The sequence below is a fragment of the Girardinichthys multiradiatus genome, chromosome 20 (genome assembly GCF_021462225.1).
Source record: "Girardinichthys multiradiatus isolate DD_20200921_A chromosome 20, DD_fGirMul_XY1, whole genome shotgun sequence".
Taxonomy (NCBI): domain Eukaryota; kingdom Metazoa; phylum Chordata; class Actinopteri; order Cyprinodontiformes; family Goodeidae; genus Girardinichthys; species Girardinichthys multiradiatus.
Window position 1 is genome coordinate 24,031,175 of NC_061812.1, and position 25,314 is coordinate 24,056,488.

A 25,314-nucleotide genomic window follows, 5' to 3' on the forward strand; every position below is an offset into this window, starting at 1 on the left:
CCCTGGCGTAGGCCTTACCAGGGAGGCTGAGGAGTGTGATCCCCCTGTAGTTGGAACACACCCTTCGGTCACCCTTCTTATGAAGGGGGAACACCACCCCAGTCCGCCAATCCAAAGGCACTGTCACCGTCCGCCACGCAATGTTGAAGAGGCGTGTCAACCATGACAGCCCCACAACATCCAAAGACTTGAGGTACTCAGGGCGGGTCTCATCCAACCCCGAAGCCTTGCAACCGCGGAGCTTTTTAACCACCTCGGTGACTTCAGCCTGGGTGATGAAAGAGTCCAACCCCGAGTCCCCAGCCTCTGTTTCCACCAGGGAATGCGTGATGGCAGGATTGAGGAGATCCTCGAAGTACTCCTTCCACCGCCCGATAATGTCCCCAGTCGAGGTCAGCAGCTCCCCACCCCCACCGTAAACAGTGTTGGCGAAGCACTGCTTTCCCCTCCTGAGGCGCCGGACGGTTTGCCAGAATCACTTCGGGGCCAACCGGTAGTCCTTCTCCATGCCCTCACCAAACTCCTCCCAGGTCCGAGTTTTTGCCTCTGCCACCGCCCATTCTGTACTTATGTTCTTATTTAGGGTAATTGTAAGTATAAAAACAATACTAAAGAAGAATACTGCTAGCAATTAAACTCTCTTTAATGCACAGTTGTAGATATGGACTAATATTCTATTGTCCTCTACAGTCCCCTCATTTCATTAAATCCTTGTCAAATGTTTTTTTTTTCTCCTTAACACCCTTTTAGATCAGTCCTGAGGCTTTGGGTTTCGAGTGAGATTGATGTTCTGTTTGTTTCTCTCACACTTCAGCTACCTCACAGAGGGAAAGCACTGAAAACATCAATGGAAGGAACAGGATAATTGGTGTTTAACTATGTTACTTAAAAGGCTGTATAGTATTTCAGCTGACGCTAGGCCTCTTCCAGGTGGTTAGTATTTGATCATTTAAAAACTTCCTCTTCACCTAATCTTGAGCAAGAATAGTGGTTTTGTGTGACTGTGAAAATGACAGAGGAAGCAAGTATTTAGAATTTTGTGGTGGCTAATTTCAGACAATTCCAACAAAGAGGATCTGCTGAGTTCAATGCTTTTTTTTGAGAGCAAGAGCCGGAGTTCACAGTCTACCCTATCGATCCTGTTGACATGGTCCCCTTTAGGGAATGCAAATGTTTCTGTTCTTCAACACAAACATCCAAACCTTCCTCATAGTGGAACCCTAATTAACTTTAGATTTGAATACCATGGCCTTTCCATTTGACATTTCCATATTTCAGAAACATATTGTTTTACGCCTCCCAACAAAGAGGAGCCTCGTCTGTATCAGTCAGTGAAGTTTTATGACGATTGAGTCAACAGCTGAATTTATTGAACGCTTCTAAACAAAACACCTTCCACTTGATCCCTGCATAATTCTAGCCGTGCTGTCATACAAATTCCTCCTTGTGTGCTTATCTGTCAAACGCTGGTGTTAACTATAAGTAAGGAGGCAGCTACCGTATGTTATTGTCACAACCGGTACAGCACAGCAGAACAGATCTATCCCAAGGTAATCACTAATCACCCCCCCCCCCCCCACACACACACACACACACACACACACACCCTTTAGTTAGGGTCTTAGGGTCAAGCAAAAGGAGATAGCAAACACTTTTCTGCACCTATATTATAGCTCTCTAGGCAATCATCTGTGTTAAAGGCTTTCAATAAGCTTTATGGGACTTTATATTTTGTTGATTGGTGTGTTAGTAAAGTGTTTACACCAATGCAAAGATAATGGTTGAGTTGTTGTATAGAATCAAATGTGACAAAACCGGTCTCCTACCATCTTTGTAAACCCATCCCCAGATATGGGCTGATGACTCATATCAACATACACTAAAGTTTTTTTATGGTTTCAAAACCATAAAAACCATGCATATTTCTGTCACACCATTCCTATAGTTTAAACTACTCTACTAATTCAAAACATTTTCGGTCAGTCAAAAACACAAACTAAAGATGTGTTTCCCATCACTTTTCAAAAGGGATTGCTGTTTTCAAATAACAGCTGGCAAGTTACAAGAAGCATGTTAAGGAGAGGAGTAACCACATGATATCAGCTTTTTTTATTCAAAGAGCAATATTGCCAAAATGTATAATACTTTTTGCAACAGTGAAGTTCACTTGATAACTACTAATTTTAGCCAGTATTCATTCTGGATGTTTACTAAAGTTTGTTTAGAAAAAAAAAAAAATTTGTAAAATAACATTATACTATATATATTGTATTATGTCTACCTATCAGCATAACAGATAAAATTGACTTTTTTAGTGGAACAGTAACTTTTTACGGCTGATAGAAAAGGAATCAGATCACTCAGTTATTACTTTTCTCATTATTTTGAGCTAAGACAAATCTTTTAAAAAGTTGTTTAAATGATTTTCCTCTTACTACAATGTTGAATGTCTGCCTTGTGCTTCTATGGTGTACAACGATCCACGGCTATAAGTAAATCCCATTCAAAGATCACCTTTCCATTTGTATATACCACACATATGGTCCAATACTACAGAATACAAACAGCTGCTACTCAAATATTACAACAATGACCCAACTATTGTTTTACCTTTCTCCGCATGCGGATTACTTGACTGGCTCCAATGACTAAGCAATCGAACCAATTATTGGTTAATTTATCTAATATAGAAAATATAGAAAATCTTGCGGTGGTGATAATTGTAAATATTGCGATGACAATAACAGTTGCGATTTATGCCTGTTTTCTTTCCTCTCTTTATCTGTGCTTCCTACACTCTGACCTTTAGCACATTTTTCACAATGTCATCTGTTTCCGGTATGAGCATCTTCTTCCATGAGACTCTGTCCTACCTGCTAAATCTTACATCGCAGGTAGAATGCAAGTTCATAACACTTGGAACATATTAGCCAACAATTATGGCACTCCAAACAGTCCTTTGCGATATGAATATTGCACATACTGATATCACAATGATGATGTATTTGCAATATACACTCACCGGCCACTTTTTAGGTACACCTTGCTAGTACCAGGTTTGACCCCCTTTTGCCTTCAGAACTGCCTTAATCCTTCGTGGCATAGTTTCAAGAAGGTACTGGAAACATTCCACAGAGAGTTTGGTCCATATTGACATGATAACATCACACAGATGCTGCAGATTTGTTGGCTGCACATCCATGATGCGAATCTCCCGTTCCACCACATCCTAAAGGTGCTCTATTGGATTGAGATCTGGTGACTGTGGAGGCCATTTGAGTACAGTGAACTCATTGTCATGTTCAAGAAACCAGTCTGAGATGATTCGTGCTTTATGACATGGTGCGTTATCCTGCTGGAAGTAACCATCAGAAGATGGGTACACTGTGGTCATAAAGGGATGGACATGGTCATCAACAATACTCAGGTAGGCTGTGGCGTTGACACGATGCTCAGTTGGTACTAATTGCCCAAAGTGTGCCAAGAAAATATCCCTCACACCATCACCACCAGCCTGAACCGTTGATACAAGGCAGGATGGATCTCTCAACGTTCTCTTCACAATATCCCACAGATTCTCTATGGGGTTCAGGTCAGGAGAGTTGGCAGGCCAATTGAGCACAGTGATACCATGGTCAGTAAACCATTTACCAGTGGTTTTGGCACTGTGAGCAGGTGCCAGGTCGTGCTGAAAAATGAAATCTTCATCTCCATAAAGCTTTTGAGCAGATGGAAGCATGAAGTGCTCCAAAATCTCCTGATAGCTATCTGCATTGACCCTGCCCTTGATAAAACACAGTGGACCAACACCAGCAGCTGACACAGCACCCCAGACCATCACTGACTCTGGGTACTTGACACTGGACTTCTGGCATTTTGGCATTTCCTTCTCCCCAGTCTTCCTCCAGACTCTGGCACCTTGATTTCCGAATGACATGCAGAATTTGCTTTCATCCGAAAAAAGTACTTTGGACCACTGAGCAACAGTCCAGTGCTGCTTCTCTGTAGCCCAGGTCAGGCGCTTCTGCCGCTGTTTCTGGTTCAAAAGTGGCTTGACCTGGGGAATGCGGCACCTGTAGCCCATTTCCTGCACACGCCTGTGCTCTGGATGTTTCTACTCCAGACTCAGTCCACTGCTTCCGCAGGTCCCCCAAGGTCTGGAATCAGCCCTTCTCCACAATCTTCCTCAGGGTCCGGTCACCTCTTCTCGTTGTGCAGCGTTTTCTGCCACACTTTTTCCTTCCCACAGACTTGCCACTGAGGTGCCTTGATACAGCACTCTGGGAACAGCCTATTCGTTCAGAAATTTCTTTCTGTGTCTTACCCTCTTGCTTGATGGTGTCAATAGTGGCCTTCTGGACAGCAGTCAGGTCGGCAGTCTTACCCATGATTGGGGTTTTGAGTGATGAACCAGGCTGGGAGTCTTAAAGGCCTCAGGAATCTTTTGCAGGTGTTTAGAGTTAACTCGTTGATTCAGATGATTAGGTTCATAGCTCGTTTAGAGACCCTTTTAATGATATGCTAATTTTGTGAGATAGGAATTTTGGGTTTTCATGAGCTGTATGCCACAATCATCCGTATTAAGACAATAAAAGACCTGAAATATTTCAGTTAGTGTGCAATGAATCTAAAATATATGAATGTTAAATTTTCATCATGACATTATGGAAAATAATGAACTTTATCACAATATGCTAATATTTTGAGAAGGACCTGTATATGCTCTATACAAAATGTTAGTGAAACTTAGGTAGCACACATACTTTGTAAATGTGACGGGACTTGATGTTTACTAAACTGTGCCTTATTTTTTCATCTTCAGACTCTCGTAAAGCATGTTTTGAGATGCGTCAAGATAAGAAACAATGAAAGCAGATTTCAAACGATAAACAGATTTCTTTAGTTACTTCACACATAAACAGTTCCTTCTGTATTCCTGGGATTTTATAGACAATGTGTAGACAATGTGGTGAAGAAATCAATTGTTCAATAACTTGACAAGATACACTTTTATTTTGAATTAATAGTTAGTTTTGCCTTTTGTCACCTTGGACTAACGGTGTTACTTCAGCTTGTTTTAGAAATGTTACAACAGCTGGCCCGGGGGAGATTAAAAACATTTTTTTACTTTGAACTTGGATCACATGAATTTTCCACAGCCATCTTTGTTAAATCAGAAAGATTGGCAGCTATATGCCCAGGTTGGACGATGGCTTCACCACACAGCTGTGGTGTGGTATTTGATTTGAATCACTGCCTTGAGTCAGAGCCAAGTGGCCCTCAATTGAATGCTGCTTTTCAGTTTTTGTTTGCTCCTATGTGTGCCGGTTCGCACATTTAGGAGGCTGGGATTTGTTTTCCTGCAAATTTAACTACATGTAGATGATGAGATCGGTGCCAGAGCTGCCTCTGTGTTTGATGTGGAACATCTACGAGTGTCTCTGATGGTTTCACAGAAAACAACCAAGCTGCTCTGTGTGTGTGTGAGAATAAGACTGAAAAAAAGCGAATGTCAAGACATTGTGGCCTGAGCAGGTGTCCTCATTTGATGTGAGTGATGTGTTGCAGTAGATTATTTTTACTGTAATAGTTTTGTAATCCCTTTTGGTTAATTAATGGGCACCTCATTACAGCATGCCACATTATTTTCTTTTTCCATCATTATTCGTCCCAAATTAATTAGAAGGAACAATTTTGTATTAATTTGAAAATTTAAACCCCTTAGTGATATGAACATGATTTGATGCAAGTATTGACCAATCACTGGCGTCCATCTTTTAATGGAGGAAAATGTGACAACTGATCCCATGGCTAATAGTTGCTGTTTTTTTCAGTGAGAAACGAAACAGTGAGCACTGATTAGACACAAGAAAATAAAAACTTCTTAGTGAAAGACAGTTTTTTTATGACTTATAGCTTTGCCTGCTGTTAGAAACTTTAACTTAACAACTGCTAATTAATTACCATGAATACTTTTATCGAGGCTTCTGTATTTGAGAGTAAATTGTTGGTCATATCAGGTTTACACTGTTGCAGAAGGAAACAGAAATATTGTATTTTTCAAGGTTAAAGTAGACATTGCATAGGCTGTCCAGGCTCTATAGGGTGCTGATTTTCAGTTCATGTTGGGGCAGCTGCCTACGCTGGTGACAGCTTTCTTGTCATAAAGAACTTATCTTATTTTTCAGTTCAAATGTACCAGAAAACAATGTATTCTCATTATAAATTAGGACAAAGGTTTCCTTGAAGGACATATATCAAGAATTTTCCTTTTTTGTTCTGGCCTGCGTTGTACCTCACAATAGTCATAGGGAGGGCTGCACGATATTAGGACATGATAAGAATAGCAAAACCACACTTAAACCCCTGACAATGTAGGCTCATTGTGCCCATAAATGCCACCCAACAGCCACATATATTGTTGGCATTTAGAATTTCCAGACAAAGTGCTTGAAATATCCAACCAAGTATTGCATTCAAACAGTCCTTTGCAATTTTGATATTGCACACATGGCTATTGCAATGACGATTTCGATTCTTTTTCATTTGGCTTAGACATCAAGAAATAAAATCATTGCTGCTTCAACTTTCTAACTGTACATAAACATGCAGGAGAATTGCTTTTAGAGGCAATAGGTATTGATTTAATGTGCTCTCCAGGCATCTCCAGATGTTTTGTAGTGACAGAGAACGCAACAAAGTAGAAACCACAGCAAGCATTTTGTTACCTGATAAACTTTGTGCTAACAAACAACACCTGTGGGCGCCTCTGTGGTCTGGCTGGTGACTTCCAGATTGAGCTCTTAGTCCTAGCTGTGGTATGAACTGTCATGTGCCCGCATCCCTCAGTTTTAGATTGTTTCTTAAAGCCAAAATCTTGATTGTTAAATAATCCTGGGGCAAAAAGTGTTTCCAACGGACAGACATACTGGTTTTAGGTGGGCGAGGAGAAATCTGGCCTCTTCATCTTTGGAGCTCACCCATGTTATCTGCATAGATAATCTTTATAGCAAAAGTGCCCACTCCATCCTATTTTTGTGTTGAAAGAAATAGGTTGTGTATTCATTTGACATTTTCCTGTTAGGTCTTTTTTTTTTGTCAAGAAAAGTATCTATTTTCTTTCTCCATGCCGAGAGTGACAAATGCTATGTCATCATGGCGTAAATCAGAAGACTCTTCTTTTGGTAAAAAAAAAAAGTATTTTACAATTATTTGCTTTGAATAACAATGTTTAACAAATATTGCCCTGTCTTAAGCTTTGTTACATCCTGGTCACAGTTGATGTTAAACACTAGTGAGATTACAAAAGGGGATACAGGAAAAGTATCAGGTGCAGTACTCATCATGGTTTTATCTGTCGTTTCTAAATCCAGCCTTCAAGTATTGATTAGAGTCCGACATCAAAGAGCATTTAAAGAGGAAGGGAGGAGGTTTTTACTGCTTGTATGGCCCTGGGCGGGCATGACGAGTCTGTTTAGAAAGGATGCATGCAAAGGCCTCGTTGCAGTGTTTTTTTTATTTATTGCTAACAGTGACCTAAAGGTTAGGTATTTTTTATCAGTAGCAGACACGCGTTTTTCACTGAGGCATATTTCTACTGGTGTTTAATTTGAACTGAAACGTTTCAGTGAATTTTCAGCTGTGCTGTAGTCGTATTTCACAGTCTGACAATTATGCTTTACTGTTTTGCTGATGCTTATTTCTAAATCATGTTACAGTAGCTCCACTGTCATAAATTTTCAGGCTGGGTGGCCGCACTGTGCTGCAAGCGCTCGGCTGACCTGCCGGTATCAGTGTCTTGCTCTTAGATGGACCCATTTACATTGCCAGTAATCAACCATCTCCTCTCACGAGCCCCCACTAATGTGTTAGGAGTGTAATGTATCCACCAGAGGCTGCTGAATACATTTCAGAATCAATAACTAGACAATTCATGCAGCACTGCACACTATGCTTTTGAAGAATGACCTCATAAGCTCTTGGCACTTAAGTGATCCAATTGCCACATACTGAAAATTGAAAACTCACTTTACTCAGTAAAATTTCCTGACTCTGTCCGGGCTGTTATGTACAGCCCTGCCAGTCTTGTGTCTGGACTCAGATCTAAAGCTTGTTTATTGTAGCCTGTGAGAAGTACAAGCCTTAGCTGGTCGAGTGTGGGTCACAAGCCTGTTTTTTTTTTTTTTGTGTGTGTAATCTTGTTAATGGTTTTCATCAGAGCTCCTGATGCACTCAATCAGTAACCAGCCCAGCGTTTTAATGCATTTAATTCACTGTACAAGCATAAGCCAGCAAGCACACTTACCAGCTGATTGACATGCTTAAGATTTACTGTATAATTTCATCCTTCTCAGGAGAAGCTATCGACTATAGATCCACCCTGTCTGTAATTGGTTATGTTAAGCATTTTGTTCTCAGCAGGAAGTCATGCAGTTTTAATTCAGGAGTTGGCCAAAACAATAGAGCGATTGTTCTTTACCGGGATCTTTTATAAATGGGGAATAAATGGCAGGATATGCGTATTTCTTTTCCCTTTTCTTTACTCTTTGTATTTAAGGAAGACAGAATACACTCGAGACTTTCATCTAGACCTTTTCGCCCACATGCTCCATCAAAGTCTGACACATGATGTACTGTGTGTCTCACTTATCCCTTGTGGTAAAAGGTTTAAGAAGACTACAACACACATGACACGTCGCTCTTCTCAGCCCTCCTCAGCCCCAATTTGCGTGTTGTTTTAGCACGGATAGGCTACATCTGTTTTTTTTTTTTTTTTTGTCACACTGAATTGTTTTAGAACATTAGGCTAATTTTAATATCAGATATAACCTGCGTTAATGCAAAATACAGTTTTGAGAGGAGGATTTCATTTATTAGCTTTCCAAACCAACCTGGCCCATTGTCAAAAAAGGTCTAATGACTGGTTGTACCCCTCTTGGCATCAACAATTGCTATTATCAAGCATTTGTGAAAAGCAATATCCACTGTTCCACCAATTATGTCTAGTTGTCTGTATCGTGAAGCAGCAAAGCAAATCATCACAGTATCTCTATCATTTTGCTCAGTCTCGTTCTTATTGTCGAATCATGAAGTGATTAAATTATATAACTGATATTAAGTCTGTAGTGTTTTAGATGTTGTTTAGGGTTTTGTTGTGACCTCCTGGATGAGTCGTTGATGCTCTTTTGGAGTAATTTTGGTAGGGGTTTAACACTATTTCATGTTTTCTCTCATTGTGGATAATGACTCTCTTTGTGGTTCGCTGAAAAAGCCTTAGGCCCTTTCCACATGGAGACAAAATCGTGTAAAAAAAACAATTTAGAAAAAAAATGTGCAACCACACGAAAGCAGGCAGCACCACTAAAAATGATGTAATATGTAGGGCCAGTTGGTGGTGTGCCACTAACACACCAAAAACTGTGAACAAAAGCACTGGCCATGCACGGACAACTCAGAGATAGATCAGATTATGATATGTTGTGTTTTGGCCTACTTAAGTTAATCAGTCTTAGGTGTGGTTAGTAATATTGAACCAAAAAATGCATTTCATTAGTTTAATCATAATTTAACAATGAAAGTAATTAGTTTTACCTAAGGCCAGGTTGGTTCAAAAAGCTTTTACCCCACAACAAAGTGTACTCGAAAAGTTTTTTGTTTCCTTAGGGTATCTTGTCTAATTATCTGTCTAATTATCTGAAACATTTAAGTAAGGGTGCAAATACTTTCCCACAGCACTGTACCTTGTTTTAAATGCAGAAAAAACTCCTTGTGAACCGGACATCTGACCCAGGGGCGCGTTGAACGGCTGCTGACACGTTCAGACTTGATTGTAATGAGATGGCCTTATTGAGTTTTTCACCAGATAAGTTTAGACAAAAGACTGCAGAGCAAGTGTGGCATAATGAGAATGTCAACTGTGCCTCCTTTGCCCTTCCTCTTATTCTGCTGCTGTGTTGTTCAACTTCAATAATGAAACACAAACAAAAATGTTTTTTTGTGTTCGGGGAACAACTCAACGCTGCAGTGCATGCATCGCTCATGATCGCGCGTGTTTGGCTTTGTTTCCGGACATATTGAAAAGTTAGTTTTGACTTTCTGTCTCCTCACTTTGTCTTCTTGTCTCTACATCTCAATATGAATTAGTATTTGAGGCTGTTGGCACCCTCTGATGCCCTGACAAACATGCAGTAGCACTTCCTGTCAATTACCACGATGAACACAAAGCCTTGACAGGTGTGAGACCATGCTCACAGATATGCTCATGCTTACAAAAAATGACTGAGAGGATGGCAAGAATTTTTATTTTTATTTTATCAGTCGAGGAAAATGATTTTTAACACTGAGTTAATTGGTTTAATTTTACTGTAACATGGCTTCATTTCTCTGGCCTAGGGATGCCAATGGATGTCTCTTTGCTGAAACTGCTCATTTGCGTTTAGCTGTGCGGGTCTAAATGTCTGCATTGGGATTTGAGTTGTTGTGTTATTATTTCATAGTTTGATGTTTTCGCCCCGAGGCCCGGCTCCCTCTGTGCCGTATCTCCGGCTGATCTTGGCATTTCTCTTGTTCCCGAGGTCCTTGGTGTGACTCGAACACTTCCGGGGGATATCTTGCAACATTTCCCACTTGCTGAGGAACGAGAAACGCGTGTGCTTACAAGATCAAGCTCCACTTATTTTTTTATTTATTTTTTTCCTCCCAGAGCTTTTCTGCCTAAAAGAGGCATCGATTTTTATTCCTTCCATTTTTAACATTGCAGCTTGCACTCTTGATGCACTGCAGATAGACTGAAGTATTTGACATTAAAAAAAAGCACATTTGAAATTTAGGTGTGCTTGTCATAAAGATATGAGTTAACTGCAAACGGAGCAGATGTCCTTATATTTCACAGTTGACACTCTGCATCCAAGATGAGTTTGTCCTAGACAGCAGCTGTCTCTGGCTGAATGCACTTTTATTTTTTTTTTTACCACCTCATACATTGCAATTTTGGATCATAACTCCTCCCTTCATGCACTCGTGATGCCTGTGAAACTTCTGCTTTGCATGATTTCAGACGGAATAATGTAAACGCTGTTTAGACCGTAGTTTGTCTAATTAGTAAGTTTAATGAAATGCATTCTCTCCCTCACTTAATTATAGGGACGAATTAAGAAAACAGAGATGGGTGACGGCTGTGGGCAGGGCTGCCCTCTCCCGCAGCAACTGCTGTCAAAATGGCCGTATGTAGCCAGAATGTAAAGGAGGACGACGCTGAGGCGGAATGTCAAAACTGTGACAACACTGATGTGCCTGGAAGTATCTGCGTCGCATAAACACACAATTAATCACACTGACTTCATTAGAGATGTGGAGATAATGGGAAAACATGTTATTAAATAAAATGAATGCTCTTTGAGATGTTGACAGTTTTTTTTTTCTTAAACTATTGTTTTATTTTTCAGTGCTAGTAAGAGTCCCTCAGCATATAATGGAAGTGAACGCCTGTAATTTCCCATAATACACTGATCTTTTTTTAAATGATAATGGATTTTTGGAACATAATGTAACACCAGAGCTGGGAGACTACAAGGGAATTATTTGCATCTTTCCAAGTTCAAAGCTAAAAGGGAATACCAGTACAAATCACAGCATATCCTAAAGGACAAGTCTGTTCTTTTTAATCAAATGTGATTAAAGAGTTAAAACTAATACAGATGAACCTTAAAATATTTTTTATTTTAGTAGCGGAATGTTATGCAAATATAATATTTAGAATAATCCAGCATTTATTCAGTGGGCAAAATCATCCATGCTCTACTTATTGGCACTCGTAAATCCTGTTAAAGTCTTGTAACTTGACCAAGTCTAATATATAGTTTACTTTTTAAGTGGATCAGAGTGTTGGAGATCTTCTGATTTGTAATCCACAACTTCCTGTTTCCCTGTGACATTTCTTTTGGTTACTCTTCAAAATAGACAAAACAGGGGAACATGCCATTCCAATAATCCAAATCTGTGTTGGTCGATAACAGCTGCCAGAAAATGGCACATCACCCAAGCTTGCTTATATCTGCAGTCCGATCAATGATTAAAAAAGTTTAAAACAACTGGAACTGTGACAAACAATACTAGAGGTGAAGATAAGTTTAATTTGTCACTATCACAGAAGGATGGTAATGGAGGTAGAAAAATCTGCGATGAAAAGTTACAGCAATAAAAGATTAATGTATTTTAAGGCTCCTTACACATTTGTACCATTAATACATGTAAAGGGAGCTGTACATCATACAAACGCATTGATGTGGGCTTCATAGGGCTGGAGATCTCAAGCTTTATGAGATTCTGTGAAAAATACATCAGTCATCACGCCATGTATGTTTCGTTACCATGAACATGGGCTCTCTAGTTTATTTAAAGTAAGTCCCAACAGATGTCAGCCTGCTGCAATGGATAGATGCTTTCAGTGGTCGTTATCTAAAATATGGTCCTTCCCAAGTACAGGTTCTGCCCCTCTCAATATGTCGGATTTGCTTTCGAACAGCAGCATACAGTTTTATCACAAAGATTGTCCCTTCTTTTATAATAAAACCGTATGTTTTTGCCCACCTTTTTAAAAAAAATCCATCCTAAATAAAAAAAAAAGATCTTCTGTACTAGATAGGAGGGATCTATGTTATCAGGGGATCTGGCGATAAACACAGACATATAAAATATTGACAGCTTTATCCTTTTAAGCTAAATACATTAACTGTGGACATGTTGACCTAATAGATAAGTACATGATTCCTTGTGCAAAAGCCTTTCAATTCTGGATCTGAAGGTCCTCCCTTGTTTGTTGAAAGGTGCATGAATTGTTACTGTAAATAGATTGATTGTCAGATCTAACATTGTTTTCTTTATCAACAACCGGGGTGATAATTATTTAGCTGCACTGCATTATCCAACACCTGCATTCATTCATTAAATTGAAAGTGGTTTCTTGAGTCTGTGCTTTGGATTTTAGTCGGCTCTTAATGAATGCATCTCTATAAATTAAAATATCATCAAAGGGTTTATTTATTTCCGTAATTTCAATAAAAAATGTGTTATGGTGAAATATTTTGAACACGTATGTTTGGTCATTTTAATGACAATGACTAACAGCTAATGAAAAGTCAAAGTCAGAAAATTAGAATATTACATAAGACCAATTAAAAGAAATATATTTTTTCTTTTAAGTGCAAGACTGCTGACTTTACAGTCGGTGTAGGCAATTATTTATCACTATTGTGAATTAGAAACATTGTGAAAAGATTCAGTCATTATATCAGTGATGGTTTGGGGAGCCATGCTATCTGCTGGTGTTGGTCCACTCTGTTATCATGCTTTCCTCTCCTGACAAGCCTTAAAGAGATGCTGGTTTCATTTTCCAGCAGGACTTGGCGCCTGGCTCTGCAGTTTGAGTGTTTTCAGCACTGCTGCCTTGCAGCAAGACGGTCCGAATCCTAGCCATTGGAGTTTGCATGTTCTCCCTGTGCATGCCTGGGTTCTCTCTGGGTACTCTGACTTACTCCTACATTCCAAAGACATGCCTTTTAAGCCTTAGCTTCTCTTGCCTAGTAATGTCCAGAGCTAAGCACTAGCACCAAGATGAAGATAGGAGACACGCTAAAAGCTGCTTTTGAAGCAACCTGAACTTCCTTATCACCTCAGCAGGGCCACGGATGATTCCCCTAAATGTTATGCTGCATTGATGCAAGAATTCAAACAAAAAGAGCCCCAGCTAACTGATGAACGTATATACAATAAGGTACTTTTTTAAATACTTCTCTACTGGTCTTATTTCATATAATAAATAATCATGAAAACCAACAGAAATAAATACCAGATATGTGTCGCTGTGTTTGTAATAAATCTTAAAACGAATTTTTGAATTGAATTACTCAAATAAATTAAATTTTTCCTTCATAGTCTTATTTTCAACACGCACCTGGAATTTCCAAGTGTAAATATAAGAAATGAGCTGCATTTGAAAGTGAAAAAAACCACTAAAACCATGCTAAATAATCCTCCTGGTGACATGAATGTGCCACATATCTGATCCTAACACCAGTGATTGATACTTTCACTCTGTCCCCCAATGACTAATGCAAGTTAAATGCTCCTGTGGTTGTTGTTAGGCTGCTGTTTTTCAAGGGCTCTCAGGGGTTCTTGGCTTGTTGTTGCGTGTGATATTATGGAACAAATAGTGGGGCTTAATGGTGGTGCAGATGATTTAACAGCCCTCGGGGCAATGGAAAAGGAAAATGATTTTGCAGGAATATACAGTGTACAAAGTGTTTTTCTGTAGCTCTTTTGAAATCTTTTTTTTTGTTTTGTTTTGTCCAATGGATCTCAGAAAAATAATAATATCAAAGTAAGAACCCAAGCCAAGCAGTTATATGTATTGTCTCATTTAAACTACTTGTTAAGCTACATAATTCAGCAGTGTTTTCAGATGTATGCGTGTTTGTTTGAGCGCAGCAGAGCTCCTCCATCTCCTTCAGGCCCAGCACCGACTTCGTTGTCTGCTCTGCTCCATCAGAAATGCTGTGGCTTTAATCCTTTGCCCACAGGGGACGGCTGACATGGATGTGTGTAAACTGTTGACATGGTGCTGTCTCCTATGCTCTCTGATCAAAGACTGTGCAGCCCTCCTGTTTCACAACCTGCCTTCAAATATGCTCCAAGTCTCAGTCTCGAAGCCTCCCTTCCTCCCTCCCTCTCTGTTTCACACTTCAGGTTAACCCATGTATCACCATAATAAATTGCTACATCTGGTAATAAAACAGCTGTTTATGACTGTGCTGGAGGAGGCTCAGTGACCTCACTCCAAGCACTGAATTTGATTTGGGGAAACAGGGTACAAGTGGCTCATTGCTTGGTAGAGGACATTTTTGGAGACTGTTATGCGCTGACTTAAAGTGCAAGAAATGATTTGGCTGGATGTTGTGCTTACTTTAATTAATCCTTGGTAATGATGCAACTATTAGTAAGAGCTCAGCTCATCTTAAGTGGCTGGAAGTGTTTGCGTTGTGCGTGTGTGTGTGTGTGTGTGTGTGTGTGTGTGTGTGTGTGAGAGAGGGAGAGGGATTTAGTTTGTATTTGATGTCAGTGTAGATTCTAAGTTTTCCAGGTTATCGTTATCCTAACTGCTTGAGCAGAAATGAACATTCCTGATTCCTAGCATTCTTATACAATCTTAAAAGACTGGAAAAGTATGGAATCTGTTTTGATAATTTTGCAAGTCTGCAAAAGTGTGGAAAAATTTGGGGGTTTATAGACATTTTCCCCTCTTCTGTTTTCTAAAGGATACAACATTTATCATAAATAGTATTTGTAGAGGATTTCCTGTTGATTTATATTTAAATTGTATTTTATCTTTCATTCGCCACATCACAAATGGATTTTAGCATTTTACTCATGGATGTTTTAGTTTTTAACAGAAATCAAAGTTTCACTACTTTTTTGGGCTCTATTCAACTGGACCGTGTTTCTTAATCTGGGGAGGTTAAAATGCCAAACAAAAGCAGCTTTTGTTTTACCAAACTGAATAAAGACATTATTGCTACTCCAGTCCTTATTCACAGGACTTTTCAAGTCCAAGGTTTATATATTTTGAAAAGGAGCAGATTGAATTTAGTCCAAATGCTAGACATGCAGTGAAATGGCCCTCTACCACACATAGGAAGCCATTTTCAGCTTTATTTTGCTTAATGATTTGTAGAATCTACAGTTAAAACTTGATTACTATTCAAGCAGTTAATATTTTCTACTCAATTGTTGAGAATATTCTAAAGCCTCTGGAAATAAGGAGAGCCAAGGCTGGGTAGTGCGCGCCGGATAGGTGACGCCTTAAGTCAGCTCCTCTTTTATTGCAGTTCTTTCCCATTTAACGCAGGTTCCAGTTTTATGCAACGCTTTCAACCCAGTCCCGTTGCACCTTTTTTTTGCATCAACATCGTGTCCACAGAGGCGGAGTTGAGGTTAAAGTTGATCCATCGCCCACACGCCTCTGAGCCTGCAACAGAAGTAGTTAGGGATCCAGCTTTGCTTATGTGCGAAGAGGGAGGTGGCACACTAGACGATTTTGGGTTACAGACTTGTTTTTTGGAAGTTCATGCTGATGCTGGGCGGATCCAAATCAGTTTTATCTAGATGAATTACCAAAGGGGATCAGTGGGTAGTCAACAACAAAGTCTCTTACACTGATCCTGTTTAACAACTAAGTGAAAAAGTTCAATTGATTACTTTTTAAATATTCTTTTAAACCACTTTGTCCACTGTCCATACATTTTGCATCAGGACATATTCAAAGTTTGTCCTTGAGATGTTGGTGGACTGTTTAGTTTTAACCTGAGGAGCTGGCCAAAGTCATCAACCAGGGAGTAAACGGTTTGTTAAGGCTGCTTGATTATGAAAAAAATGATAATACAAATTAGTTCGCTTAAAGCAGAAATCACAATTATTTAAAACAACTCCTCACTGATTTTGAAAAAACATTATATGTACAGCAACTGAAAAACAGTGAACTATGAAAACCTTTCCTGTTGAAACTTCCCTTACTACAGCTTCTGCTCATACACTTTTATTAAAGTGTGAAATCATTTACTTGCAACTAACCAAAATAAAAATAATCACTGTTCCTGTTCCTAAGGTTTTACTGTTCTCGCCCTTTCTTTTTCTATATTTGTAGGTAAGTTGTTGTACTGAGTAGTCTGTTTTAATTTATTGTCTTGTATGGTTCGATGAAACAGATCACAGGTGAAAGTGAGACCCCGTGTCTAAATGAGAGTTACCTGAATAAATAAAGTTGAAATAAAAAAGGATTTATTCAATTGTATGCTTTTAAAAAAATATAAACATCACCATTATAGCATGCTTCAGTAATCTCTGGAAAACAAAATAATAAATGAAAAATACATTATGACAATTAAAATTCTTACTGAATTTATTAAAGAAGAAAATTCATAATTGTCACAATTAATAATAAATTGGACCAAGTTATTTCTTGCAAAGAGATTTGGTTACTTTTAAGTGGAGATACTGAAGATCCCAAAGGTCAAAATATACCATAAATACACACTATCAGCAGAGGTGCAAGCAATAGAAAACATAATTCGTGAAAAAGAAAGCTGTAAACAGTAGCTCGTGGCAGCAGAACGGCTGGATAATGTAGTTTGCTGATGATTTATTTTAGTTCTGTTGAGCTGAAACAAAGAACATGACTAATCAACCGCTGTGCACTGCTCCATTTGTTTTCACCTTTGAAAAATCACTGCTCCACCGTGGAAGTTCCCAGCATTCTGATCCAAATGTGGGCAAATACAGTCATATTCACTAAACTAGAATATTACTGTATGGTTCATTTACTTCAGTAACTCAATTTACTAAGTGAAATACATTATATGGATTAATTATAAACAGACTGATGTTTAATGGGCATATACTGGGGATGCACCAATACCAGCATTGGGTATCAGTCCGATACTGTGTGCCTAAACTGGTATTCATAAAAGTGTTCTGATACTACAGGACCCAAAATGAGTGTGACAGGAGCTACATTTCCTCACAATAGATATCATCACATACTTCTTCACAGCAGCAGTAACAAAGCATACAATTAAAGCACGATGACTAGGAAGGAGGAGCGATGTCAGCTGCGTTTAGGTCTTTCCAAGTGCACGAAGGTGTCAAAGGTTAGGCAGACTGCAAATTATGCTCAGGAAAGTTTTTAAGAGAAGGATTGAAGTCTGAAGCTTTTAACACTAACTATTTGATGAGACATCTGAACAACCAAGACAGCACTGAGTTTAGAGAGTGCCAGCACATACTTCATAATTGTACAGGTATTAGGGTTTCACAAAATACACTAACATTTAACATTGAGACACATCTAAAACATTTTTACACACGCAGATATCCTTAGCAAGATAAGAAACAGCTTGAGTTGTAACCGTTTAGAAGGTGAAATTAGGAGGCAAAAAAACTCACCTTCCTAAATGTGTCATAATAGCTAACAAATAAACAAATACTTGCTGCCACCTTCTGGTAATTCTTTTTTAAATATTTTATAACCAGAAGCTGTGAGTAAAATAATGGATTTTTTTTATGCGGCAACAATTATTTTTAATATTTAAAAATCATGACCCATCACTATGATTGTAAATTATTTATCTTCAAGAACAAAGAAAAAGAAAATCTCCCGCATTTTTTAAGGCACTCTAAAGCTGAGAACTTCAAATACAACTTGTGGTACGAAAGTGGTTGAGTTTCTCACATCCAGGGGGATTTCCACTGTTCTGAGGTTACCTTAACCCTTATGAGATTGGTGACAAGTATGCTGGGAAATAGTTGTCATGGTTACAAAGTTGGAGAAGTGCGATTTTAAAGCGTTCAAACCCACTGGAAATTTCACAAAATTGAGATAGAGTTGTGGGACAATGAACTAAGACACCCATAGATAGCTTGTTTTGTTAGCTTTCATGTGTTTTAAATGTACAATCAAATATTGTGCAAGGCTGCAGGTTTAAACAGATAACTGTGAAGACATGCAGAGTAACAAACACAGTTTTGTGGCAGAAACTTAAAAAACTGATTGAACTGCATTTAGTTGACTGTTTAAAAGAATAAAAACTATGTTTTGCATCCATTCAGGCAAAAAAGATTTTTATCTTTGGTTTTGTTTAAGCGTTTCAATGTGTTCTCTTCACGCAGGAACAATGCTTCTACATTTGCTTTCCTCCGTCTTCCAGCAAGGGAAAATATTAGATAACATCCAGATTTCAAATGCAACTGCAAGTTCTGATTGCTTAAAGCGACACAGAACACTCTTGTTTTGCTTGTGCACCTGATTGACAATGACATCAGCTAGACAGCCTCTTCTCCACTGGCACTGTCTTTAGCCGTTGCAGAGCGAATTTTCCCCGGTGAGTTTGACTGTTGCAAGTCTCGGGCTACGCTCCAGGGAGTGTGCATGCTAAAGGACAATTTGTGCCCTTAGCACTCGCTGTAATTCTGTTGACAATGTTTGATTTCAGGCAGTTTTTTTTTCATTGAAGTAAAAGAGACATTTGTGCCTAGAAGATCTGAGGATTATTGCCCACACCCCTGGCTGCACAGGCGGCCTGTATTTTGCAAATTAGTCGTTGTTTTTATCATAATTATGCATATATTTATTGACCATTCAGCCAATTTCAATATTTTTCTTCTCTTAAATGAAGTGCTCCTATAAAGGTTGTGCTGGATTCCAACTATAAAAAGGCAGGAAACAATCATACAAGAGGCTCCACTAGTTTTCTGCAGAGCTCTAAAGCCCTGATGCTGGTAATTATCACCCATTAATGCTTTGTGCTGAAAATGGTACCTGGGTTGAAATGTCAGATTTTTTTTTCTTTGTTTGTTCAGACCTGCTTCTCTGTCTGTTTCGTTTGTGATGACGTGCATTGAATAAAATGGTTTCCTTTTTCTGATTGGCTTGTCAAATGGTTAGATGTCAATACTATACATATGATGCACATAGAAAGGTCCCTGCTATCCACCTGTTGCTGTTTCGAGAGGCCAGTGAACAAAATGTGAAGGCAGATGTTAAATTTACTATAGTCATTCCATTGTACATAAAAATGTTGGAAAACAAGTTTAAATTGTGCAGTTTTGCATGTCGTGCATATTGTTTGTTTGAAACACACACACACACACACACACACACACACACACACACACACACACACAAAACTGAGAATTGTGATCTCAACCTGGGCACTGTAATCTGTGTGGGCATCTACTGCAATGAGACTCCATCCAACTCGTAACGGGATGTATTAGCCAACTATTATTGCATTCTAAATAGTCAAGGGGGGAAATGGGATTCAGCCATAACTAAAGTTGATAAACATTAAAATAGCAAAAGCAACATTTTTTAGGTTAGGTTACATTTCTCTTTCTTTAACATCATCACAGCGTTACGACCATCAGGTTTAGTATTGTGGTCACAAAAATCTATATCAGGTGTGGATTAATATGGTGAGTTGGTTTGCATGGCATCCAATGTCTTTTAACCCATCAAGTATTGGATCCAAGCAGTCCCTAGTGTTTGTGATGTGACCATACTGAATTTGTGATGACGGTTGCAGTTCAATATATTGTGCAGCTCTATATTTGACCACCACAGAAAAAAAGTTTTATTGGAGAGTTTGGTACATACCAAAGACTGTTCAGTATAATTTTCTGTTTTGTGCAACAAGCAAAAAAAAAAAGAAAAAAAACAACAAAAGAAAAAATGTTAGAAGAATGTTTAAAATATGTTGTCACAAGAACCCAAGCAAAAAGCACTCTTAGTTGATGCATTCTGATGTAGGTATAGAAAGTATGAAATTCTCATAGTATGATAACCCTGAGTAAAAATACCACAGTATACCAAATTAAGCAAAAACGCAAAATGGGATCCAGTTTTTATTTAAAACAATATAGATTCATTTTTACAATTGCAGCCACATCTATAACAGTTATTTTCTGTTAGTTTGATCCTGAAACATCAAAGTAAAAAAGTTTAATACATGCCAAATTTAGTAGATATTTTTAAGAACTGCTCCATACAGCCAGAGGAAACTCTTGTCAAAGGAATTCAAACAAAATGCCAAATCATTTGATTACAAAGGCAAAACTTATTAAAACCTCAATGTAGCTTGAATACTGGTAACTGCTCCATGCTTATTTCAGTTAGTTACATTTGCATTGTATTGTTGTCCGTCCTTCACAATCATAAAACATAATGTATGCTGACATCTACTCCAGGATCAGTTATGTTTTACATGACACGTGAGCATATAAAGTCACGTATGTTTACATGAACAAAATTTAGGGGAACTGATCCATGGACTCTCAGTGGAATATATTAATCCCCAGCTTGATTAGGTGCAGAGGGACAGGAGGAGGGGTGTTTGTTACCCTAGGAACTAGAATTCAGCTCACATGTTCTTCAGTTGTGACCGTGTTTTCTTCCTTATTTGTATCCCTTTGTTAGTCCTTTTACACTAACCATAGTTTATGGTTTAACATCAAGCGGAGGTCTTCTTGCTTCAGGTGTGAGCAAAGTTACAGATTATGCTGTTGATGTGTTGTTTATTTCTTTTGAATCCAGATATATATGCTAATTTCATTGACACTAGATGCTTTATACGGGCATTTTAAGCAGATGAATGGTTCTGTTTTCCCTCTGTTCGGAAACTTTGCTTTGCCCCAGCGGATTTCCTGACCTCCATCTCTGTCCCCACAGTTGTGTCGGGTGACCAAGCTCACTTCACTGGAGGCAGCCGTCCTGGGAACACAGGCGTAATGAGGGAGAGGAGGACAGCTGGTGACCCCTACTGGTCCTATTCAGGTGAGTTCTCATTCCTGGTATGAGCAGAAAGCCTGAAACAGAGAGAAAATAGCTCACCAACCTTCATGACTTGTCTCTCATTTCCTTGTTTTTGTCCCCTGTTTTGTCAGCAACCTTTACTCCTTTCTTTTTGCTATATCTAAACAGGCCGATCTAGGTATTTTAATATTCACATACTGTGTACCTGAGGTGTATGTTTACGTCACTCCTAATAACCATAATTAAAATAATGCATTGGGGAGAGAAACGGAGACATATGGCAAAGTGATTTAATGTTCCAAGTGTTAATGCTGGATTATTACGTTGTAGCCCACTGTGTTTAACCATAAATAATGAATCGACTCCTGTTAAAAAGGATGTATTACACATGTTAGATTAGATATATAAACTGTAAATGCAGAAATGGTGCAAGTAAAAATGTATTCATGTACAGTTGAAACAGTATTTGCATATGCTGTATAAAAGACACAAAACCTTTTTTTTAAACTTTCTAATCATACATTTGACTAAAGGTTTGAGTTTTACGTAAATTAGAATTAACAAATGTTTCTATTTGCTGTATGCCAGAATACTTAAAGAGAGTTATTTAGAGAATTTTTGATTTTTTTTTCAAAGTCTTGTGCTTGTAATGTACAGGTCCTTCTCAAAATATTAGCATATTGTGATAAAGTTCATTATTTTCCATAATGTAATGATGAAAATTTAACATTCATATATTTTAGATTCATTGCACACTAACTGAAATATTTCAGGTCTTTTATTGTCTTAATACGGATGATTTTGGCATACAGCTCATGAAAACCCAAAATTCCTATCTCACAAAATTAGCATATTTCATCCGACCAATAAAAGAAAAGTGTTTTTAATACAAAAAATGTCAACCTTCAAATAATCATGTACAGTTATGCACTCAATACTTGGTCGGGAATCCTTTGGCAGAAATGACTGCTTCAATGCGGCGTGGCATGGAGGCAATCAGCCTGTGGCACTGCTGAGGTCTTATGGAGGCCCAGGATGCTTCGATAGCGGCCTTTAGCTCATCCAGAGTGTTGGGTCTTGAGTCTCTCAACGTTATCTTCACAATATCCCACAGATTCTCTATGGGGTTCAGGTCAGGAGAGTTGGCAGGCCAATTGAGCACAGTGATACCATGGTCAGTAAACCATTTACCAGTGGTTTTGGCACTGTGAGCAGGTGCCAGGTCGTGCTGAAAAATGAAATCTTCATCTCCATAAAGCTTTTCAGCAGATGGAAGCATGAAGTGCTCCAAAATCTCCTGATAGCTAGCTGCATTGACCCTGCCCTTGATAAAACACAGTGGACCAACACCAGCAGCTGACACGGCACCCCAGACCCTCACTGACTGTGGGTACTTGACACTGGACTTCTGGCATTTTGGCATTTCCTTCTCCCCAGTCTTCCTCCAGACTCTGGCACCTTGATTTCCAAATGACATGCAGAATTTGCTTTCATCCGAAAAAAGTACTTTGGACCACTGAACGACAGTCCAGTGCTGCTTCTCTGTAGCCCAGGTCAGGCGCTTCTGCCGCTGTTTCTGGTTCAAAAGTGGCTTGACCTGGGGAATGCGGCACCTGTAGCCCATTTCCTGCACGCCTGTGCACGGTGGGTCTGGATGTTTCTACTCCAGACTCAGTCCACTGCTTCCGCAGGTCCCCCAAGGTCTGGAATCGGCCCTTCTCCACAATCTTCCTCAGGGTCCGGTCACCTCTTCTCGTTGTGCAGCGTTTTCTGCCACACTTTTTCCTTCCCACAGACTTCCCACTGAGGTGCCTTGATACAGCACTCTGGGAACAGCCTATTCGTTCAGAAATGTCTTTCTGTGTCTTACCCTCTTGCTTGAGGGTGTCAATAGTGGCCTTCTGGACAGCAGTCAGGTCGGCAGTCTTACCCATGATTGGGGTTTTGAGTGATGAACCAGGCTGGGAGTTTTAAAGGCCTCAGGAATCTTTTGCAGGTGTTTAGAGTTAACTTGTTGATTCAGATGATTAGGTTCATAGCTCGTTTAGAGACCCTTTTAATGATATGCTAATTTTGTGAGATAGGAATTTTGGGTTTTCATGAGCTGTATGCCAAAATCATCCGTATTAAGACAATAAAAGACCTGAAATATTTCAGTTAGTGTGCAATGAATCTAAAATATATGAATGTTACATTTTCATCATGACATTATGGAAAATAATGAACTTTATCACAATATGCTAATATTTTGAGAAGGACCTGTAAGTATTACAAAAATAGAAAAAATAAATTTAGATCAGTTCAAACTAAACTGATTTATTTTCAGAGGTTTACGTAGATTTCCTTACTTTTTAGTAGCATTGCCTTCCAATTCTCGTAGTAGTCCTCCTGAATTCTGGCCCGTTCCTGCTGATAGAATTGCTCTAAACGTGTTATGAAGTGCACCAGTCCCTCCTGCAGCAAAATACTTACAGCAACATGATACTGCCATTTACTGGGTACATTGTGTCTTTTGTCTGCCCACAAATCTCTCTGTGACGTCAGTTCATGGGCAGCTGTCCAATTTGTTGATATATAACATACCACTGCTACAACAAATAATAGTTGTGTTGATGAATACATTTTTGTTTTTGGCTCTTGGTGAATTACCTTCAACCTGTAATAACACTGCTGAGCAAATTTAGCAAAACTGTGATGATATTAATATTTATTAATTTGCACACAATAATAATGGTACAATATTTTCATATTGTTACATGCCTAGTGTTTATACTTAAGCGTTCTGGAAATCGTACCCAAAGATGAACCAGATGTCCACAATTTTCTTCCTGATATCTTTGCAGATTTCTTTTGAATTTCCCATGATGTCACGCGAGAAAGCCGTAATGAGGTGCTGCATTATTTTACCCAAACATTAGCAGAAGCTTACAAAGTCATGTCATCATCATCTGGGCTTTCCCACATTTGTTAAAGGTGTGGTAATTTTAGTGTATGTAAACTTCTGAGTTTGAAGAAAGTAATACAAAACATTCTCTAAAGAAAATGTCTCTTACAGTATTTTGGCATTTTGCAAATTTAAAGAAATGGTAATGTGTCTTTTTATACGGTGTACGTAAATATCTGGACTCAGCTGGTATTTTCTGGTAACCTTTATTTACATTTTTTAATCAGTGATTTGGTTTGGTAAAGAGTTGAGATGATGTTCTGTCAGAACACCTCTCTCTCTCAGCCACAAACATCCACAGCCATGCAAACACGGTCCACAGTCGACTATCAGGCAGTGCCGATGGGAAATCTGGGTTGTGTGCTTTGGTTGAGGCCACCTCTCTGAAACAGCTCAGGGAGGGAGCACTTGTATTTACAGGTCCAAAAACACACCTTGCAAATAATACGCTCAGTCCCACTGCCACTGGAGTGCAACGGAGCTCTGAAAATTATTACACTGATGGAATATTTTGTCTTTGGTGCAGCAGTTGTTAGTAAAATAAAAAAGAGAAAATCATGGTTTCAGGTGAGAAAATTGTGCAGTTCACTGTAGAGAAATGAGGTGTGCTTAGTTTGGATTCATGTTTGTTTGGTATTCACATCACTCCTAACAGTGGCCTTTGGCTGCCTCAGTTGTCTGGTAGAGGCAGTGAAAGACTGTCTGCTTTGACTATCCAACCATGACAGCTCTCTCACAATATACAAGGTATGTGGACTCCATATTAAGAATCTTAATCACTTCAAACACGCTTTTGTTTTCTCAAATCCTTTAGGCACAGAGCTCTTGTGTAGATGGTCAGCCTCCATCACCTTTTCATATTGCTGTGTGTCTTATCACAGAGGGAGAGATTAAACTATTTCTGATTAAGGGGACATTTTTAATGATTCAACATGATGCTAGTAAACGTGTTTTGGCTTGGGCAAGTGGCTGTGGTTTAAAAAAAATGCAGCTGGCAAAGATTGAGATGATA

The 25,314-nt window shown here is 38.9% G+C and overlaps 1 protein-coding gene across 1 annotated transcript in view; it reads left to right on the plus strand.

Annotated features, from left to right (window-relative positions):
- LOC124856368 (receptor-type tyrosine-protein phosphatase gamma-like) overlaps positions 1-25,314 on the plus strand; it is a 176,313-nt gene that overhangs the window by 20,539 nt on the left and 130,460 nt on the right. The window contains exon 2 of the mRNA XM_047346722.1: positions 21,275-21,379. Coding sequence (XP_047202678.1) covers positions 21,275-21,379 — 105 coding nt within the window. The remainder of the gene's footprint in view (positions 1-21,274; positions 21,380-25,314) is intronic.